The sequence below is a fragment of the Rhamphochromis sp. 'chilingali' genome, assembly GCF_963969265.1.
Source record: "Rhamphochromis sp. 'chilingali' genome assembly, chromosome: 8".
Classification (NCBI taxonomy): domain Eukaryota; kingdom Metazoa; phylum Chordata; class Actinopteri; order Cichliformes; family Cichlidae; genus Rhamphochromis; species Rhamphochromis sp. 'chilingali'.
Genome location: NC_137935.1, coordinates 41,187,122 through 41,208,153, shown reverse-complemented (window position 1 = coordinate 41,208,153; position 21,032 = coordinate 41,187,122). Strand labels below are relative to the sequence as shown.

Genomic DNA, 21,032 nt, shown 5'->3' with positions numbered 1-21,032 from the left:
GTAACTGAAGCCTTTCATTGAACAAACACACGCACTGGTGCTCTCTGTGCACACGTGGCAGCAGTGCTGCTGTCGTTGTGTTTAACAAAATAAACTGCAGACATGAGTGTGAGTCTGTCACTGAGTAACACAGCCGCAGCATGTTTGTGCTCTCTGATCATATCGGCTTCTGCCAGTGACCTTGACCTCAAGGTCGGAAGTCAGTGTTTCTGAAAAACACCATAAGATTTATCAGTGCATCTACTGGAAGGCTGAGACACTGGCAGCAAACCAGTATTTTCCCTAAGACGACAACCCAGAGATCCCAGATGTGGGAGGAGCTCCTCCAGGGTCAAGCGTGCAGACAAGCACACGGAGGTCACACAAACTGCTGCGCGTCATTCGGAGTTGCTGCATTTCAGTAAAACAAACTGGTCTCAGCATCGTTTTTTCACTGTGATTTTCAGAGTTTCTTTATTCAGTCTGCAGACGGGTGATTTTCATTTCCATCCTTTCATTCCACATGGTGACCAGTGACCAGTCTAGAATACAATAAAATAATCCTTTAAGTGTCCCACAAGGGGAAATTTGGACGTAACAGCAGCAAGAAAGACCTATACAAACAGACAGCAACAGGACTAATTATAAAATGACAACAAATTATACTGTCTGGTTTCTGTGATAGCTTATTCGATCAGTTGTTAATGAACAGCAGGGTTTGGGGGGATTGTTACCCTGCATGGCAGTGTGTGTACACCCAACTAGTTATGGGTTTTTGGAAAATCCCAAATGTAACACGTCATTTGTACAGTGACTGTATGTTTCTCGCCCGGCCCCCAGCCTCCTCCTCTGGTGGGAGACTGAGGAGTAGGGATGGGTATCGAAAACCCGTTCTTGTTGAGAACCGGTTCCCACTGTTTCAGTTCCTTGGAATCGTTTGCCATTTTTGCAAACGATTCCCTTATCGATTCCAGTCGCCCCGAATGACGTCATCACGTTGCGGCAGGAAACACGGCGCGTAAGCGGCTCAAACGCTCAAAAGTTTGGTCATACTTTACGAGAACGGATGACGACAGGGCAACTTGCAATACTTGCAAAGTAGATGTTTAAGGGAGGAAACACTACGAATATGCAAAAGCATTTGCTCACAAAACACGCGATGACCTTAAATGAATGTCGTGTTTTTAATTCGCTCCGGACTCGTGAATCTCAACCCAGCAGCAGCGGTAACGTTTGCACGTCCTCTCCCGTTAATGCGGCAGGTAAATAATCAACTAACAGTGCATATATGATCTGCCTTATTACAAACCTGCCATTACTGTGCACTTAGGTGGCCATGATGAGACAGAGTCTGGCTCAGATGCTGGCAGTTGTCGCTGCAGTCTGCCGGCAGCGTCTCCTTTCAGGCCAGGATAGACGAACGTCACCGAGCAGAGACTCAGTTTGTGGTGAAAGCCTTGCACCCATTTGCCACAGCAGATGATTTTCAGTAAGTGAATGTGTTTAATTGTAGGCAGGGACATTACTGGATATTCTTGTGTAATTGCTACAGAATAATTTATGTTATACTTTGTTATTGCTACAGAAGAATATTTATTTTATTATTTTACATTTACAATTTTTTTTCCTGGGGACCCTGTGACACCCCATTGAAGAGCCGCAGGCTGGATCTCTTAAGATCTCACTGTTGGGTTTGTAAGGCCATGTTACTCCTAAATTTCTATCTTGTTCAAAGAGAAGATATAAAACAAAGTTCTAAGCTAATCGACCTCAGTGTTCTCCTTTTTTTAAAAGAATCAATAAGAGAATCGATAAGAGAATCGAATCGTTAAACAGAATCGAAAATGGAATCGGAATCGTGAAAATCTTATCAATACCCATCCCTACTGAGGAGCATCTTAGGTCACTCGTGTCGCTGGGGCCTGTTGAAGTTGTGTATGTGGAGCCCTCTCTCTCCCTCTGATGCAGTCTGTGTTTGGCCCGCTAGGTGGAGATGAGGCGAGCTTTCCAGGAGGCAGGCTGTGTGTTCTGTGTCATCTCACCATATAACCCATCTGCCAGCGCTGTCGGTGGCCAACACTAACCTCACACGTCTCCACACGTCGGCTCAGTTGGGGCCAATTCACGGCCGTGGCACAGTGCACGTGTCTGAAAGAGCTCCGGTGTCGTTTCAAAGACTAAAATCACTACAGTGGAGAACAAAGCTTAGATGGCATTTATGCATTTTAATAATTTTGTGTTTCATAGAATTCAAAATGTGCCAGAAGTGCAATAAAAATAATTTCCAAAGCCCTAACATATCCATGTTTGTTCCTCACAGTCTGTGACCAGAGCTCCAGCAGGTCCGACTGTAATACCGCCAAGTGTTCATGATAATGAGGGGAAATAAAGTGATACTGATGAAAGAACCAACAGTTAGTGTCTGGTATTAAAATGTGTCCGAGTTGTTTTCAGTGCAAAACAATCATTTTATAGGAAACGGTGTCTGGAGCCTGTCGGTGCCGCCCAGCACAAACGGCCCCGCTGCTGTTCTGCTTTAATGGGCAGCAGTGGACACATGACGCACTGCTGTCCTACATACGATCACGTAATTGTGTATAATCCAAGTGTATTTTTACACACAATAAAGGCAGCTTTCACAGCGGCTCGTGTCTGTTTCACGCTATAGTAAAGCCGCCGGTGTCGGTGCGTGAGCTGCGCTGTGCTGCTTCCTCCAGTGGGCGGAGTAGCGGGCTCTGCCTGGCCGCGCAGCGCTGCGCTCTCTGCCGTGTAGTTGCCGTGATCTCTTCACTCATGCGGACCCAGCTGAAGCTCGTGGACTAGCCGGAGGTGAAGTGCTGGACTGAGTCAGACTGCAGTGGGCTGAGGCCGGTTGAACATGGCTGCTAAGGAAGACCTCTACAGCAAAATCCTCCCTCGGAGGCTCCGGCAGAACCGAGCGGGCTCGATGAAATGCAGCTCCAGCCTGGACGTGCTGCTGTCCATGGGCTTCCCCAAACCAAGGGCGTAAGTAGTCCGTGTATGTGCGTGCGCGCGGGTGCATGTTTGTGTGTCCGCTGGAGGATTACACGAGAGTCACAGCGGGCGGTCCACAGAGCCGTGAGCACCGTGACGGTGAGCGGGCGGACGGACGGGTCAAACGGCATCAGCGCGCTCCCCGCACAGCCTCACTCACAGCGGCTAGCTGCTCTCCCGTTTCCCGTGCGTGTATGACATTTTACATAAATATAATGTCCACTGAGCGTGGGTGAGTGAATCATAATGAACAGAGGTTAGCAGGAAGGATGACTGGGTGGTGTTTAAATCTTGGCTCTCAGCTGTGCTGGGATGTAGTGACACAAAGTGACGACATTAGAAGTTGAATTATTTCTGAGGTTTTCTATGGTCACGTCATGTTTCATGTCAACTGTTCACAAAACTGGAGTCAGGAGTCAGGAGTCGTGTGTGTGTGTGTGTGTGAGTGTGTGTGTGTGAGCGCGTGCGGAGGGGGTCTCATGGATCACCCTGTGTCCTGGGCCTTTACTGAATGGAGGGACTGTCTTTGACTTGGCCAGATCGACGGGTTCACATCTGTCCAGTCGGCTGCAGGCACTCACTGTAAACACAACCCTACTGTATGCTGTACATCACCACCACGAAAGCAGCCCTCCGCACTCAGACCCTGAGAGAGGCTGCGAGGATTTACTGTCACCTCACATATTTACAAACATAAAAGCAGCAGGTTTTAGTTCCAGAGCTCTAAAAAAGCAGATCGTGATTAAAGGAAACACAATAAGACACCACATGTTTGAGCTGAGCAAACACACAAATATTTGAGTGGATTTCCGCTGATAGAATATAAATAAGAATTAAATAAACCGACCAGGAAACTCGAGTGATTTGTCAAACTGTGAGGTCCTAAAGCTTTACTGACTGAACAGCCTCTGTGTCAGTGGTGTGGGCACACGGTCAGTATATATGTCACACATACAGCAGACCTGGGCTTAAACGATGCCTCCTGTCAGTAGCTCTGATGTGCCTGATAAACTGAAGGTGGATGTAGTCACTGTTTGATTTGTGACGTTCCGGTTTTGAAGCATCGATCTGAGTGTTTTTACCATCGCCGTCTCAGCTTTTTTGAAACCAGATATGAAGAGTGCGAGGTGGATCTGCCCGTGAAACCAAAGTGCGCTGCACGCGCATACTGTAGCGGCCTGTCAGGTTATTATCCCGTTTCACACTAACAGACACTTTTGAACTACGTGAAGATCGTGATGCATCAATGAAACTTGAAACTGCTAACTAGTCTAGTCAAGCTGTTTGTACAAGCAAAGCTTTACGCTGCTGGAGGAGTCGGCCCTGCCAGCCTTGAGGAAAAATGTGGGTTTAAGTAGTTAATGGTTCGTTCTTCAGACGTGGAAGCCTTGTCCATGTTTTCCATTTGCCCTAAAAGCGGCAACGACACGTCAGAGGAAAAGGTGGAAGTTCACCGCGGGCGCAGGCCTCCGCATTAGGGCACTGTGTTTGGTTTGTGACGTGAGGAGACAGAAGCATGTAGCGCTCGCAGGCTTTGTTCCATTTCTAGTGAATTTGTACGTCTGCCGGCTTACAGGGCGGGTGTCCTACAGCTGGGCAGTTATTGTACAGCTGGTTTCTGACAACGTTTTAGAAACAGCTGCCTGATGCAGCCCAAAATAATGATTGTGTGGTCAGAAAACCAAGACAGTTATCAAAATCAGACTAAAAGTGGTTGGAGCTGAGCTGGAGGGCTCAGAGGAGAGCCAGTGCTGTAGTCTGGGCATAAGGAAACGATGGCGACCATCGGAGCATTGTACTGACTACAACACAATTATGGATGCACTCGTTTTCAAATTCTAGGTTAATATTGATGCTGATATTAGAAGACGCCGGTGCTAATGGCGTGCCAGTGGTTTCATCACCGTTTATCTGATGTGTTGTTGTTAGTGCTTACTTCCCTCTGAGGAAACAAAGAATGCTGAATGGGCCGTGGTCTGAAAAAGCACCGTACGCCTACATATAACACCGTATCAAGGGCAGCAACTGATTTCTATTGTAATCTGTTCATTGTTTTATCTTTAAAATGTTAGAAAACAGAAAGAATATTCTCCATGACGTTTCTTGTCATTGTTTCGTTCCACATCTACAAACATTTGCAGTTTAGTGTCGGGGAGGTTAGAGGTTTGTGATGTCTGGAAAAGCAGAAACTGTGTAACAGTGACTGAAACTGAATTAATCTTCATACTTTAAACCAACAAAGGCAGCAAATGTTTGCTTTCCTGTTTGTTTCCTTGTCAGTTAAATAACGTAGCTCGTACTTTTTCAGGACTTACACGTACACGATGAAGCAGTAACTGTCAGCTGACTGGTTCTTTCCCGTGTCACATGATCATCACTTTGAATACTCCATGAATCATGGCCGTGTGTTTTCATTAACACACCTTACTTCCTGTTTAACATTTTCCAAACGGTGACCTCTGACAGCCGAGCTGCTCCAAACAGCAGAAATCATCTTAATCTACATTACGAAGCAAATCTCACAGTGCTCCAGCTCTGAGAGGGTTTCGTCCAGGCACATGTCACACATCATGTGTGTGTCAGAGGAAGTGTGCTGTGGTTTGATGAATGGACACAGAAAACAATGACAGGCCCTGCAGGCAAGCCAGCGCTGGTGTAGAACCCACTATCACAGCCCAGTGATATCAGCCTGTGACTCCTTCGCCTTTATATGGTCGCCTGCTGATCCCTCATCTCGGTTTTGTTGAGATTCAATCCATCTGCTGTGGCTGCGCAGTAGGGCTGCCACGATTAGTCGACTAGTCACGATTGTGTCGATTATCAAAATCATCACGACTGATTTAATAGTCGACGTGTCGTTTGAAGCTTTGTAAGATCACAAAAGACGCAGGAATAAGTAGCAGGATTTAAGAGTGTAATAACGGACTGAAACAGAAGATGGCAGCACTGCATGTACAAGGATGCCAGCTGCCATTAAACCCCGAAGAAGAAGAAATAGCGTCCCATAATTCATAGCGCGGCCCAGCTCAGTTTCCAACAATGGTGGCAGCTAGTTAGTTTTAATATTACTCTTATTATTCTTTCTGGGTCACAAAATAAACGTTTAACATATTTTCAGGGAGAATGTAGCTGTGTAAACCTCAAATATCTGCTCAGTTTATCAGGACACCGCATATTTTCAAAAGCGCTCCGACGTTTTCGGAGACGTCTGTTACCCACTAGCTCGATAGCTAGCCGGGGGCGAGGCTAGCTAGAGCCGTGAGAACACCGGACTCCCGGTGTTGTGCCAAAAAGTGATTTCCAATGTGTCTGTGTATTTTTTATGAGTAAAATCTTTACATGTGTTGGTAAATAGACTTCGGTGAACAGGGTTTACAAAGGGGTTATAAATTGAATTAAAAGATCAGTTTTTCAAGTATCTTTATAACTCTGTGTTACTGTACTTACATTATAACAAATTCGGTCCTTTATCCCCACTTAAAATATGTTTACAGAACTATTGTAATTAGTTTGCCATTTCTGCTGTTCGTTTGGCCAACTTACTCTTACAAAAGACTTTTAATGTTGATGAGAATTGCATAAATAAAAGTAATATAAAAGTCACTGCCAAAAACTGATTGCGACTTCTACCTTGTTACACAAATGTTGTTTGTGGCCCAAGATGACTTTATGTTATCCATGAAGGATCCATTTGACATATGTTTCACATATTATAGCCCGACAAGTTATTTATAGCAGTTTAAATACGACCAATCACTATTTGGCACAACACCGGCAAATCGTTTTCAAACCCACCGCTGTCTTTCCTACTCAGGTTAAACATGATATATGAGTCACTTAGAGAACTTAAAAATGTTGTTGTTTGGCTTTTTTCAGTATTTTATTTGTTCCTGAGTAAATCTGTTTGGCTGAGATTAAAGTTTTTACACAGCTGAATAAACTCAAGCAGACAGCTGATTATCAGAAGTGTGAGATGCTCGAGAATTTACTCCGGTGTCCTGTTATATTTTAGAAAGCAAGGAGTTTATTAAACTTCACCGAAACAATCTGCAAATGTCATTAAAATGTAATAAACTATCATCTTGTCTTTATTTTTAGTTAGCACAGACCTTAAACACTTAAAGCTGTAAGCTAATGATAGTTATATAAGAGCAGATGCTGCTGGTGCAATAAGCTGTACGTTTTACGTCCAATGGATCTGATTAGTCGACTATCAAAATAATCGTTTGTGGCAGCCCTCCTGCGCAGTAGAGAGGAGGTTACAGTTTGTATTGTAGTACTGGACATCGATCTCAGTGTCCTCCTAAACATTTGCTTTAGCAGCTGACAGAAATCAGCACGAAAGTCATCACGACTACTTTGTGTGAATGTGAAGTTATTTTGATTTAATAAGTCTGTCATTATTATAAAATGTAATCACAATATCCCGACACAGTCAACTCATTATTCCAACATAATTTCATCACTTCATTCAAAAGGTACTTTGATATTTCCATGCCAGCTAAATTAAAAAATGCAGTTATCGCATTTGTTTTTTTATTAGTTCACTTTCTCGTGATATTTAAAAGCACAGCACTATCATTAATGTCAGCGAGGTCCCTCGCTGCTGGCTTGTGTCTAATTTTAAGGAGGCTGTGACAGTAAATGTAAATCTGTCATCGATCATAAATGACAGAAACGTAAAGAAAAACAACTCGTCATAACCTATAACATCATGTTAAACATATCCCTGTACTAATAATAACAAAAAGAAATCTATCCTGCCATTAGCATCAACTGACACTTCGTCGTCGTCTCCCGTACGTCGACTCCAAGTAAAATCACCGAATCGATCGCGTACGGTTTTCTCATCTGCAGAGAGAAACGGGCTTCCAGGAAGTCACGAGGTGCCTCTCTTCAACTCTTTAAATGACAGCCTCGTGCGTGTTAGCTACCTCTTAGTGCAATGTTCAGTTATACATGAAACAAGTCAGGCTTGGTTTCACTACAAAAGTCTGAAATGTGAGCGTGTTGGCTCAGGATGGTGACAGAACTAAAGAACGAGCTGGCTCACTATCAGCTGCACGGACAAACTGTCTGCGCAGTGAGAAACAGATGCTGTCAACACGAGCCATCAGAAGTTAAGCTACAAGAACAACAACATCCTCTGATTGTGTATCTGAAGCCACCAAAGTTACAGTTTGGTGACTTGGTTATTTCACATGAAAAGTCTGTTTTCATTCATTCAGAGGCACGTGCTGGTAGATGGTGATAATGTAGTCCAGTATGTGTTAGCTTTCATGCCCAGTGCGCTTCAAGCCTCAGTTATAAGCAGCAGGGCTTTAAAAGGCTCAGAATAAGACTGTGGCTTTAACCTCTGCTAGTGTGCATTCATACAAAGTAAAGTCTGTGCAGACTTTGTGCGTTTCATCCTTGAGTAAATAAGTGATTTTCTTTTTTTGGAGGCAAACACGTCTTCGGGGGAGTGAAAATATATTTTTTTATATAGAAAAAATCTAAATAGAGTTTAGTCATCATGTTGTGACCTAAGCGAGCCACACACACTCGCCTGTGTCGCTGTCGTGTAAGACATTAAATCTCACACGTAACTAAAACTGGAATCTAACGTTTCTTTTCGTTGAGACGACTGAAAGTTAACGTGTCGTTTTTTTACCCTCGGTTCATCAGTAGTTCAGATTGACTTTGCTGTAAGTGTGTGTCTTTGTTGCATTCATGCCTCTGTTGTTCGCTGATGAAAATGAATGTAAAAATGTATTTTTTATGAACCCTAGGTCCAATAACATGAACAGCAGAGAACTTTAGTAGTGGAAATTTCTGTGCTCTGTTATTAAGATGATGGAATCAGCATAGTGAAATCATTAATTAATTAATGAAAGATGTTTGATAAGAGGTGAGAGAACGTGAGGCTTTTAAAGCTGCACTGACATGTCCATAATATTTAACCCACACACTGTGACTTACTCTTTAGCATTTTTCCTCATAGGAATTAACATGTTTTGTTGGAGAAGAATAAGACAGTGGACACGTGTGTCAGGTTTTTGTGTAGTACATTAAGACTGACTCTGGTTTTTCTCGTGCACGTAGGGGATGTAACCTATATAACTGTGGCTTGGCGTGCATCTGCCATCAGCCTACAAAGAAGAACTTGAGTTCTTATGTTCTGTCAGATGGACGCCTACTCACTTCCTGTGAAGATAATGTGGTTTTTTACATTTGCTCTACTGGTCATAAAATTGCGTTGTCTTTCTGAGGACTGCAGCGCACAAATGTGTGCGTCCTAGGCTCCAAACCCGTGTCTTTGCTCGACGCTGCTGATGTGTTTCTGTTGCTTCACACCAGCTGTCAGCAGAGGAAATGTGTTTTCTGTGTATCTCAGTTCAAGCGTCGCACATTTGCTCTTTTAAAAGAAGGAAAGAAAAAACGCCTGCACATTGTCCAGTCCTAGCCCGCTGCACACAGCCGCTGCAGAGAACCACAAAGTGCTGTGAAGTCGGTAACGCTCATGAATTATTGAGTCATTCTCTTTGAAGTGCACATGAATATGAAGGTTCCCTTTGTCTCCATCTTTTCTGGAGTACTTAAAGATAAAAACACAAAATCCAAAAGATATCTACCTGACATGTCATCATTACGCGGAGGAGCGTCTAACAAGGTCACATAAATGACATTAGCCTCCTTCCTGAAATAGGAGAGGTGCATCACTGTGCACAAGTAGCACTCCTGCTCAGTCATCATATCAAGCTTCATTTGAAGCTCTGTCCGGAAGCAGGGAAGCAGACAGCACTATCAGATTATGGGGCCATTGTCTCCGCTCGGATATCTCACTGTGGATTTATGAAATTCGAGGTAGTGCAGCTGCCGGGGGGAGGAAGGGAGGAAGGGAGGGGGGTGCTTTGCATTTCAAATGAGCTCCAAACAAATGGCCAGCTCCACAGTAAGAATGCACTGCTTCGAGCGGTAAAAGCAGAAGCTCTGTGTTAATGTGGCCTCGGACACAGGCGAGACCCTACAGCAGTGTAACAGTTAGCACTGCTGAGGGCTGGCGCTAGGAGCGCCGCAGGTTTCCTGCATGTGTCCTGGCTCGCAATGTCATTTCCTGAAACACCCAAAATGAAAGTGGCTGAAGAACATCAGGAGACCCAAAATACTGACAAAAAGTTAACTTGGTGCAAATAAACTGAACTTAAACCAAAGTGCATGTCACGTGCACTCGGCTGCGCTGAACTGGTCCTCCAGCATCTCCGAGCACCATGTTCTCCTGTGGACTATTCAACAGGCAAGACTAAACACACAGTCGTGATCATACACTTATGATGTGACTTTGTACCAGCAGTGAACACACACGTCTATGGTGTAGCCATTACAGTTTGCAACAATATAACATATAACTCCCAATAAAACTGACTTTATTAAATTATCCCCGCCCCCCACTTTACCTGCTCCCTTCCTGTGATATCAGCACTAAACAGGAAGCTATAAAGACAGGAAGTGAGGCAGCACTTGGTTCCTGGAACACAGGTAAGTAAAGTGAGTTCAAACCAAGTAAACTGGACAAACTGAGAACTGAAATAAATCCTATCAATCAATAATAAATCAATCGTGCAAACATAAAATAAAGTTTGGCTTCATCAGAACAAGAATGTTTGCTGTCCTCAGCCACTGTCACATCAATGTTTTCACAAACGTGTGAAGAGTGACTACATGCAACGGTATCATTACCGCAGTGCTGCTGTTCAGTGTGCTTGCTCTGACATTGGTTAATGCCCTAACCCTGTCCCAGTTCTGTCCCAGTTCTGTCCGTCCCAAAATGAAATTCTCGGGGTCATCACTGATGACAGCATAGCATAAGAGCCTCTGACAATGATGCTTTTCACGATGGTCCGTAGTGGTGACAAGCTCCGCCCACTGATTCAGTCTCCTTCAGACTTCTTGGGTGGATCGGGTCAAAGGTTTTGAAACAGGCAAAAGGACACAAGGAGTCACAAATGTTAGCTCAGAGCTGATTATTCCCTCCTCATCATTAGACTTTTTAGCAAGAGGAAGTTTGTGAAAACAAGTGTACGCAAGAAAGTTGTGCAACACACTCACGTGGTCTCACTCTGGAGTTTGTTTCTTATCCTGCTGAGCTCCGTGATCGAGACAGTGGCCGCCGTCTTGGCTGTAAGGGCAGAAAATGAACTGCAGATGGATGGGCTGTCTGTTTTATGGAAAACAAAGAAAAGAATCGGACCAAATAATGTATGTGGTGTTATTATGTACGTGCACACGTTTGCAGTCAGACGAACAGCGAGGCCGCTCTGACACGTGCTTTGTGTGCACTGGTAAAACAAGCCCGTCCATCAGAGCAGGCGGATAACAGTTCAGTTTGATTTTAAACCATGAGGTGTAAATATGACTGTGGTGTCTTTGTGACGCTGCAATCTGCATTTCTTCTGCGTTCATGATTGTATCTGGTAACCTGTGGCTATAACACTTATCTTGTCAATATTCAAACTGGGTCCGGCGGCTGGTATTCGCAGCTCAATGTTGTTAGAATACGTTCATGATGCAACTGCAGCTTCACACTGTTTTTACGGCATGCTGAAGCATGTCAGTATTATAGCTGTGGTGTTCATTAGCACAGAGACATAATGAGTTGCTAGCAGAATGATTGTTGAGCTTGTTGAACCGAATGACCGTCTACGTGGATGATCTCATATTTCAGTGCTGCCGTGACCTTCACTTTAGATTTTCAGTGCCGAGCTAAAACTGGTGGGATTACCCCAAATTGAAAACGCACCGTCTGATGATCTGAAAGAGCTCTACAGTGTGGGTTTGTGTACATGCAGCTCGGGTTTCCCTCCAGCTGACTGATGACCAAAAACAATACTGCTAAGGTTTTCTCCTGTGTGCTAGTTTCACACCTCTGAAGGCAATACTCTGGTGTGCTTAGTAATAGCAGAATCTCACTATGTTCCAAACCAAGTGTGAACCTCAGATGGATCAATGACTCATTGCCTGTTTGACTCATTCAACATTTATTCTTTTACAGTTAAATAAGGCAGAGCAGTGATTCCCACATGTCGAGTTACCCAAACATGTTAGAGGCCACACAACTATACGTGCCTTTCTCTCTTTAAATAATAAGGATATCCATGATCAGCTTTCTTCTAAATAATCCATTTGCTCTTACTTTGAAAGAAGAAGTGAGACGCTGGTGTTTTTTCTTGCTGACCAGCTCATTCAGCTGTGCTGAGGTCAGTTTTAAACCAGAACCTGCAGCAGACGGAGAGCTGCAGGACGACTTCTGTCGAGCTGTTTTAACTTCAAGAAGCTCGTTATTTTCGTTTCATTTAAGAAAAGGAGTTGTTCTATAAAACAATATTTCCTGCACATTGTGCAGCCGTAAAAACAAACAGCAGTGAAATAAACTCCAGCACTGCGAGCCGCAGTGATGTGTGGTAGGATGGGCGATGCACTACTTTACATTTTCATAAATTTCAGAAATCTGTCTTGTGGTCGTCCTTCTCAGGTATCAGTCACAATAATCGGTGACATTTATTGGACTAAAAAGAACAAGCAGTGGGTTTTCTGTGAACCATGAGTATAAGAGTGGGAACCAAACGAGTGGGCAAAAGACACTAGGCTGGGGTCAGGGACCAAACCGGAGGTTCTTGTTATTTGACTGTGAGGCGTGTCACCCAGGACAGCTCTCTGTTCCTGCAGACCACATGAGTGTTGTCAGGGTGAACGAGAGGCCAGGTGGCAGTGGACTCTCGTGGCTCAGGACCTGCACGGATAAGCCCATAACAGACTCGTCTCTGTCGCACACCACTGAGAGCGGATGAAAAACCATTGGAGGCAACCAATAATCATGTGTTTGCACAGTCAGCAGTGGTGAACTTTGTACTTCCTCTAGATGGCAACCAAAGGATCAACCTGAGCTGTTGCATGCAGAGGTTTGGGCCTTCAGGCAGGCACAGAAAATCTTCACAGCATCCAGGCTGAGTCGGACTTTTGTTGGCTGGTTTGACGTGCTATTTCTCTCTCAGTTCTGACCTGTGATGCATTTTAAAAATTACTTGTGTTTCTTGGGGAGGATAAGCGACCTCTTTCACAGCTTTGATAGCTGACAGCAGCATCTTTCAGGAGCTGTATCTGGCCTCGTTGCTCACGAGCCTCCCCTCCACGCTCTGCAGCGCATCTCTTTCTCAGCTTTGGACTGTATGCTCAAAATCCATAACCCACGCCAGAGTGTGCTTTTGCTACTTTGTGCTTTCATTTGCAGCGCAGGTAGGGAGGGTACGGCGGAAGCGCTGTCGGCCGTGGTGCTTCTGCCTCGGCCAGAGAGCCTCTCTCGTGACCGCCACGCACAAACACAAGCACGCAAAACTGATCTGTGAACACAGTTGCTGTTTTTATTTTGGTCCCGTAAAGCGGGCCACTACAGGGTTGAAGGGATCAGGAATTAAAGTAGATTTGATGTAGCATTTAATCTCATGCCCAATTTGATGTGGACGCTGTGTGCGCGCGAGTGTTCGTGCACACATTTCAGTCTGCGGGGCCCGTGCGCTGCTGCGTGCGTGCGCTCGTGTGTCATCTGCTGTCAGCGGCTTTTACATGTTTGTGTTGTTGTGTGCTCGCTGACGACCGAGCCATCTGCGCCCGCAGTAGCTTTGCCAAGCAGCGTCTGGAGAGGCTCCAGCAGCCTGCGTCCTCCAGTGCCTGCCGTCTGCCCGGCGCGTTCTCGGCGCTGAGAACCGGCAGGAAGCTGCCAGTGTTGGAGCAGCTTCCTGCTCTGTTCTCCCCCTGCTGAGCTCCACTAATCCTCCTGGACGACTGGATTGAAATGACTGGAGAAGAAAATAGATTTGATGAGACATTTAATCACAGGCCTGGATGTAATAAGTTTTTGGTGTTACGCGCAGTAAACGTCAATTGTACTTGTGATAATTTCAGACCAAAGCAGGGTCTCGTCTTCATTTTGAAAATCGTCATTAGTTTTTACCAGCACTTAGCTTTGTCGGCACAACGCAGCCAAATGCACCCGAGCAAAGAGCTGAGGAGACGAAGCCGCAGCCTCGCAACGAACTCGTGCAGAGAAGCGGCACAGCCCCACGCTGCTGCAGGTCTAATGTTAGGTCATATCTCATCTTCTGGGTGTAGTTCAGTTTTTGGGTTCTTCTCTTATTTATTTGTCACATGTAAACAGTGTTGTTTTAATGCACCATTTGAAATGTGCTTGTCCCTCCTTAGGTGTGCACGTGAACTACACACGACTCTAAATACGACTAAACATAAAAGAAGTAAAAGGTGGGCTGTTCTTCTGCCCCGAACTGGACAAGAAAAGTTTAATCAAAGCTTTGAGAATGAGCATAAATTGAGTTTGTTTTCATTGCGATCCTGTTGTGTCGTAAATACGCTCACAGAAGGTCAAAGTGAGCCTGTGATTACGACCCGTAACGTGACTTCCTGTTAGCTCAATGCCCGGCTTTGAACAGTGAAATATGAGTCCGATTTTTCTTTCCGTTAGCATCTGTGTGTGAACTCATTTATCAGTGTATGAATGGGTGCATATTTGGAGTCAAATCAATGAGTGAACAAGCGCTCTGGGCGGCTCCAACAGCTCTGTCTCTCTCCAGCACGGGCCGCTTAGGATTAATGAGTGTGGATGACAAACAGCACAGAAAACAAGTTCTTGGAGAAAGATGCTCATCGTTTTCCCCAGAGTTCGTTTTCACCGTTAATAACACGCAGGCCGAGTCTCCCTTATCACTGCGGGGGGAAGCGGTGTTGGCTCTGCAGACAGCACAGCTCGCATCACCGTAGAGCAGAGCCGACGCTCAGCCTCTCTGAATATAGTTCCAACACCTGTAGGCCATACAGCGACACAAGAGTGCACAATTACTACAAAATGAGGCACAGCAATTCTAATTTCCAGATTTCAGTTTTTCACAACATAAAGCTTTTTTCACCAACACCTGCAGTAAATAATATAAACATATAAACAGTGCAAACTATTTCCAGTGAAAAGATATGCTGTAAACTTTATATTCATCTTTGCTCCAAATGGCACAGCAGCCTCAGAGAAAGCAGAACGAGGCATCTTCAACGTATGTTCATACAAGGCAGCTCAGTTTACCATAAGTTGTATGGGTGTGCATCTGTTTCTGCATATTTAGCAAAAATGTGCCATTTCTTCACTCAGTGAGGTGATGGTTCAGCTTCAGCAGCAGTTTGCTCTCAACTGTTCAGCAGTGAACAGGAGTCCTGCATGACTAAGATTCCTTCACAAGCTCCTGATGCAGGAAGAGCTGTATTGATTTTGATCGACAGCTTCTTGATGTGAGGAACGCCATGCAATAGATCCACACCTCCAGTGAATGGACATGAAAGGTACCTCTCCAGCCCTGCTTCTGGCTTTCCTGACCCCATGGATCCATCATCTTAGTCGGTTAGGCTGCTGTTTGTGCTGGCCTCATCCAGCTCTGAGTCTAGGTGATGTCTGATGAAGTTGAAACCTGTGGAAAGATGTAAGGTTTTCAAAAGAATTAGCTCTGGTCATTATAGTGCTGTATACACTGCCAAGCTGCAGATGTTTGGCAAGAAGATTCAATCACACTGGAGATGTTTTTGTAGAAAAACAAAATCCTGTCATTCATGTCCCGCACAAACAGTTTGCAATGAATTCCAGATTAAGTTTAAAATAAGAACGCGTGCAAGGCTAAGCAGTGCTCGCCAATAGATCCTCCTGTTTGGCTGTTACTCTGGGAAAAGACGAAAGACGGTGATGGAAGCGCGACTGGAGCTGCGATGTAGCCTCTATAATATTTATATTGTACGAACGTGATAATTCTGTATATTGTAATAACCTGATATTATATTGTTCAAATGTGAAAGGTATATTGTTAGAACAATAAACTTTTGTTAGAACAATAATATACTATAATAATATACTTTTCATGTTATAACGTGATATAGCTCTAATTTTCTTTTGCCTCGGTAGCAGCTCTATGCTTCCGTATCCGAGGCTTTTCAATGTGGCCTCACAAAGCCACCTGGGGTGGCTGCCGCTCAGGTGGTAGAGCAGATCAGCTACTGATCGGATGGTTGGTGGTTCGATTCTTGGCTTCCCCAGTCTGCATGCCAAATATCCTTGGGCAAGATACTAACCCTAAGTTGCCCTCTGATGCGTTCATCGGAGAATGAATGTGTGTGAATGTAGTTTAGCTTGCACTTGTGTTTGGAAGTGCTTGTATGAGTGTGTGCGAATGGGTGAATGAGGCATGTTGTATAGAGCGCTTTGAGTACTCCGGGAGAGTAGAAAAGCGCTGTATAAGAATCAGTCCATTTACCATTTACAAAATTTTCACGACTACAACAACCATGAAAAGAGCTGGATGCTGCTCAATCACAGCTGCCTGGTCAATGTTTTTCATTAGTAATTTAGCAAAGTTGACGGTGTGTGTCTGTGTGAGTGAAAGACAGAGAGGGAGAGCGAGGGACAGATTTTGTATGATAAGCTTCATGTTATGGACGCACAGTGTGAGCACTCAGGTCGCATCAGAGCATCAGGCCGTATAGTGTGAGACCTGCATCGTGACCTATGAACTTCTAACCCCTGAGATTTAGTTGTACAGTTTGAGCAGGAGCTGAATAACGTGACTGAAAGAAATCGCAGTGTTTGCCCAGCTTAATGCAGACTGTTTAAACTGAACATCCTTTGTATGTGAGGCCAAGGCTGTTCATCCTCTTCAGCTGTGGCGCAGACGACTGGCTCTGCCATGTTTTCTTCTTTCCGTGTGTCGCTACTTTGAAACGCTTGGACCGCTCTGTCCGCCACAGTTTCAAACTGGTCATGTGACTGCATGGCCACATCTGATTGGTAAAAACGTTACAGAAAACTCCACTGGTGGCATGTTATCTAATGTGTTAAATTTATTCTTTTTTAAAGTAACAAGTCAAATTTTGCAAATGTAGCGGAGTAAAAGTACCGTGTCTTCTTCACAGATGTACTCAAGTAAAAGTAACGAGTATCGTGCAGAAAAGGTACTTTAAAAGTACATTTTTTGCAAAAACTTCCTCAAGTAAATGTAACGGAGTAAATGTAACTCGTTACTACCCACCTCTGCTACTGGTTTAGTTTCACTCACAGGGTTGTTGTTGAGAATATCTCCACTTTTACTGATAAACACATAAAGTAGTTATTCAAATTAATCATGATGTCAAAAACCAGAAATGATTTCATCCTGTTTTATCTTCTGTTAGCTGTTACAAACTGTAGCCCTAACCTGTGTGTGTGTGTGTGTGTGTGTGTGTGTGTGTGTGTGTGTGTGTGTGTGTGTGTGTGTGTGATACGATATTATTGCAATTTTTTAAATATTTTGCGATATTCAGATTCTGTACATAAAGGTAAACTTTATCAATATTCATTTGATCTAATATCAAAGTCTCACACTCAGTCTTTCTCTCATTTCAGTTTTATTGTTGACAAACTGAACGGTTTGTATTACAGTCTAGTCCAACTTAACTGAATGCAACCATCTGGTACAATTATAGCTATTCTGAACTATGCAATATGAAAACTATGCAGCCCCTTCAGCAACTGAAGAATTTGAAAGTAAATTAAAATAAAATATAATTTTACATTAAATAAAAAAGTTTTAAACGTAATTAAAATAAAACATGTCTTAAATTAAAATAAGTAAACTGTCATGTTTATTGCTGCCAAAAACAAGTTAAACACATTTGACAGTGTCAGGATTGTTGCTCAGAAAAAGGATCAACATGCTCTGAAGTCAGAGCACAAAAACCTTTTTTTGTAACAAAATATCGATTTCTGCTGTCCCTGCATCGATACAAAATATCATGATACTACACAGTATCGATTTTTCCCCCACCCCTAGTGTGTATCGTAGCTGGCTAACCCTGTAGTTAGCTAGCTACGATACAAGCATGTGCAACAATTTTCCTGCATGTTCTTGTGTGGCTTAGATGGCCTGTGTGTGTCTCGTCATGTAACGTGATAAACATTTCTGTCCTGCACAGACGAATCTGAATGCACTCGTAGTTTCATTTGTTCATAAAGATTTGTTTGTAGTGTGCGAGTGTGTTTTCATGTAGTTGTAAAGCTGCCAATCAAACAGAGCTGTGGCAAAAATAAAGAAGTACATATTTAAAGCTGCACATGGTTTCTGATGGTTTGCACTGTGCTCGAGTAAACACTTTGTGAGCTTTTGTGTGGCTGGAGACTCCCTGGAACAATGTACAGTAACACAGAAAAACAATTCTCAGTTCTATTGTTGTGAGGACGGAAGTTTGTATCCCCGTCCGCTACACGCAGCACAATGCTGGCTCATTATAGCAACACAGTCTGTGAGAACAAACGCACACTTAGCTCAGCGCTACCCTGGAAAAACCAGCAAGTCACCACTGCACAGACGTGCTAAACACGCACTCTGCTGGTTTTTGAAGCAGGGACGCAGTTTAGTGAAAAGTTAACATATATAAACATGCTCAAATGACCTTTTCCAGCTGTATGAGATGTGGAAGGGAAACATTAGATGGAGAAAGAAAACAACATAAACCGAGCTGACGGACGCGGTGCGGGCTGTCGTGGAGAGAGTCTCACAACTTTTACATTTTAGCCTTTTTGTGTTTGTAGAACAAAAGCAGGACCAGAGCTTTGTGACATGAACAGCTGCACACAGGTCACCTGGAACATGTTACAACTGCATGTTGACGCGCAGCACTAGTTCTACGAAACAAACCAAACTATAAAATGTGTTGTTTCGTCAGATTATAAAATCAGCTTTCGATAGGGCCATTCGTCTGATGTTACTGAAAAGGCTGCTACCAATGAGCTCACGAATGTAAAGCGCTAATCGCACCAAGCTGGAGGAGAAGAACGGCCAAAGCAATATCTGCAGCCCAGGACTGCTGGAGATTATGTGAATTAATAAGCATGAATCCTTCCAGTGTACGGTGAGGCCAAAGACAAGGTCTTAGCCTCAGCGTGGGGAGGAGGGGGCTCTGGGTGAGAGACCCTGGACACGGTCTGCTTACCGTTTTAATGACTGAAACCTCCACCCTGTAAAACTGTGCCTTATTCGAAGGTGGTGCTTTAAATCCTTCACCCTTTAAGGTGAAATTCAAAGATGCTAGTATCAGTTTAGTGTAGGGCCACATAAATGGTCCTCGAGCTGGGGGCTTTAATCTGACAGATCAAAGTGCTTACCGCTGCAGCTGCAAGCTTTAAGGTCAAAAGGCGTTACTGTGTGTGTGTGTGTGTGTGTGTGTGTGTGTGTGTGTGTGTGTGTGTGTGTGTGTGTGTGTGTGTGTGTGTGTGTGTGTGTGTGTGTGTGTGAGAAACACAATAGGCAAAGGGAACCCAGTCGTGTGGTTTTACCTTTGCGGTCACTGCGGCGACCGGCCTCGTGTATCTGTTTCCCCTCATGTGTATGTACCCCTCGCTGCCACGGTCATGCATCTGCAGTAATTGTGTGTGGTCGCTTGCATGTGGGTCTCTGAAAATGTGTGTATTGTCAGATTTGTAAACAGGAAGTGTGAGGATGCATGCAGCCAGAGGACACAGAGCCATGGGATTTCCCACAGTAACAGGACGGCTCAGCTGAATGAGGCTCGCTGCGAGTGGGTGGTGTGTGTGTGTCTGTATGCATGTGTGTTTCCTTTCACATGGGTGGGCTCACTTGTGGTGGATGTATGTTGTGGATGGATGATAAATTGCGTGAGACCAACACAGAGTTTAATTATTGCAGTGAAGCCTGTTCATGTGGCTGGAAGTTTCCAGCTAAAAACGAAAGAGAATCAATAAAGCGTCACTGTGAACACGAAGGCAGAGGAACGGCTCTGTCATAGCGTTCGCTGGCATGTAGGGGAACATGCATCAGAGCTGCATTAGTCAGTGGAAGCAGGCGAAACAAATTAAGGCTCAGCAGTTGTCAGACAACACAAGGAGGGTCTCTGTGGGGCATCCACACTGTGGGGACAGGTGCTCTCTGCCTGTGCAGAGAAACCGTTTTAATGGTGTTCAAACTGCATCTTTTTTGATGCAGACTCAGGTGTCAAAGCGTACAGGAGTTGTTGTTAAATGACACCTTTATGGGGGAAGAGTGAAAGCAGACGAACAGCACAGATGATTTAAAAAATCAGCCCTGGTTTAGCGTGAAGCTAAAACGCCACGCCGCCTTGCTGCACGGGTTTGTTCTCACACATCTTTGTCTTTGGTTTTATAATTACTAAAATGTGATTCATAGTTTCTCATTCTAAGACAGAAAAATAGATCATTTAGTTACCGTGTGAGGTCCAAGCTATCACTGGGTTAACCCTCTGCTATCAGGATACTTGTAGTTTTATATGACACCAACAGAATCAGCCCAGCTGGTGTTCATTCAAATCTTTTTTTTTACCTTTTTTCTTAAAGCTCTTATTTGCTTTTCTTTTTTTCCTCCAAAACACCGGGTTAGGCTGAAGGTCAGTGACTCCTGCTTGCCCACAGCCGTCCTCCTGCCTGCCCCCACAACAGCTGACCTGCTGGGTTTGTCCAGGATAAAAGCAGCAATACTCTCAAATGTACAGTGGTAGACGTTAAAGTGTGCGAGCGAGTGTGCCGTCTAACAGCTGCTGTACAAAGACGGTGCCTGTGGCTGCCTGAAGCTTTGCCGAGGCTCAGAGCAGAATTTCAACCTGCAGCGGCGTGCAGCCTGGTGACATTTGTGCCATGCGCGGCAGCGCGCCTCGTGCACATGCTGCACTGCTGCCTCTGCTGTCTTTATCGGTGCTGTCAGAAAAGATGCGCTACATCAGGCGTGAAGACGCTGTGAAGCAGATGAACGCCTTCACAGAAACACATTAAACACGGTGGGGATCATTTAACCAAAGCTGTATTCACAAAACCCCCTTTAGCAAAACAAGCGCATGTCAGCACAGAAGTGGGAAAATGAATAGCAAATTAATATGCACCAGTACATTTTTTCCAGCGTGGTATGGAAATATTAATACCAGCAGACGTGTGTAGAGTCAGGAACATCCTGCTGCTC

The 21,032-nt window shown here is 44.4% G+C and overlaps 2 protein-coding genes across 8 annotated transcripts in view; both read left to right on the top strand.

The window, feature by feature from the left end:
* gkup (glucuronokinase with putative uridyl pyrophosphorylase) overlaps window positions 1-2,602 on the top strand; it is a 21,746-nt gene extending 19,144 nt beyond the window's left edge. For 2 of the 6 annotated variants that reach the window (XM_080888681.1, XM_080888683.1), the window contains 2 exons: window positions 1,310-1,468; window positions 1,967-2,602. In XM_080888681.1, coding sequence (XP_080744807.1) covers window positions 1,310-1,462 — 153 coding nt within the window. In that variant the 3' untranslated portion in view covers window positions 1,463-1,468; window positions 1,967-2,602. The remainder of the gene's footprint in view (window positions 1-1,309; window positions 1,469-1,966) is intronic. The other 4 variants (XM_080888680.1, XM_080888685.1, XM_080888684.1 and 1 more) reach the window with 3 other exon arrangements.
* Window positions 2,603-2,702: 100 nt separating this feature from the next.
* The window catches only part of LOC308400751 (ubiquitin-associated and SH3 domain-containing protein B-like), a 48,017-nt gene continuing 29,687 nt past the window's right edge, over window positions 2,703-21,032 (top strand). Inside the window, exon 1 of one of the 2 annotated variants that reach the window (XM_080888679.1) lies at window positions 2,703-2,985. In XM_080888679.1, the coding sequence (XP_080744805.1) occupies window positions 2,858-2,985 (128 nt within the window). In that variant the 5' untranslated portion in view covers window positions 2,703-2,857. The remainder of the gene's footprint in view (window positions 2,986-21,032) is intronic. The other variant, XM_080888678.1, reaches the window with a different exon arrangement.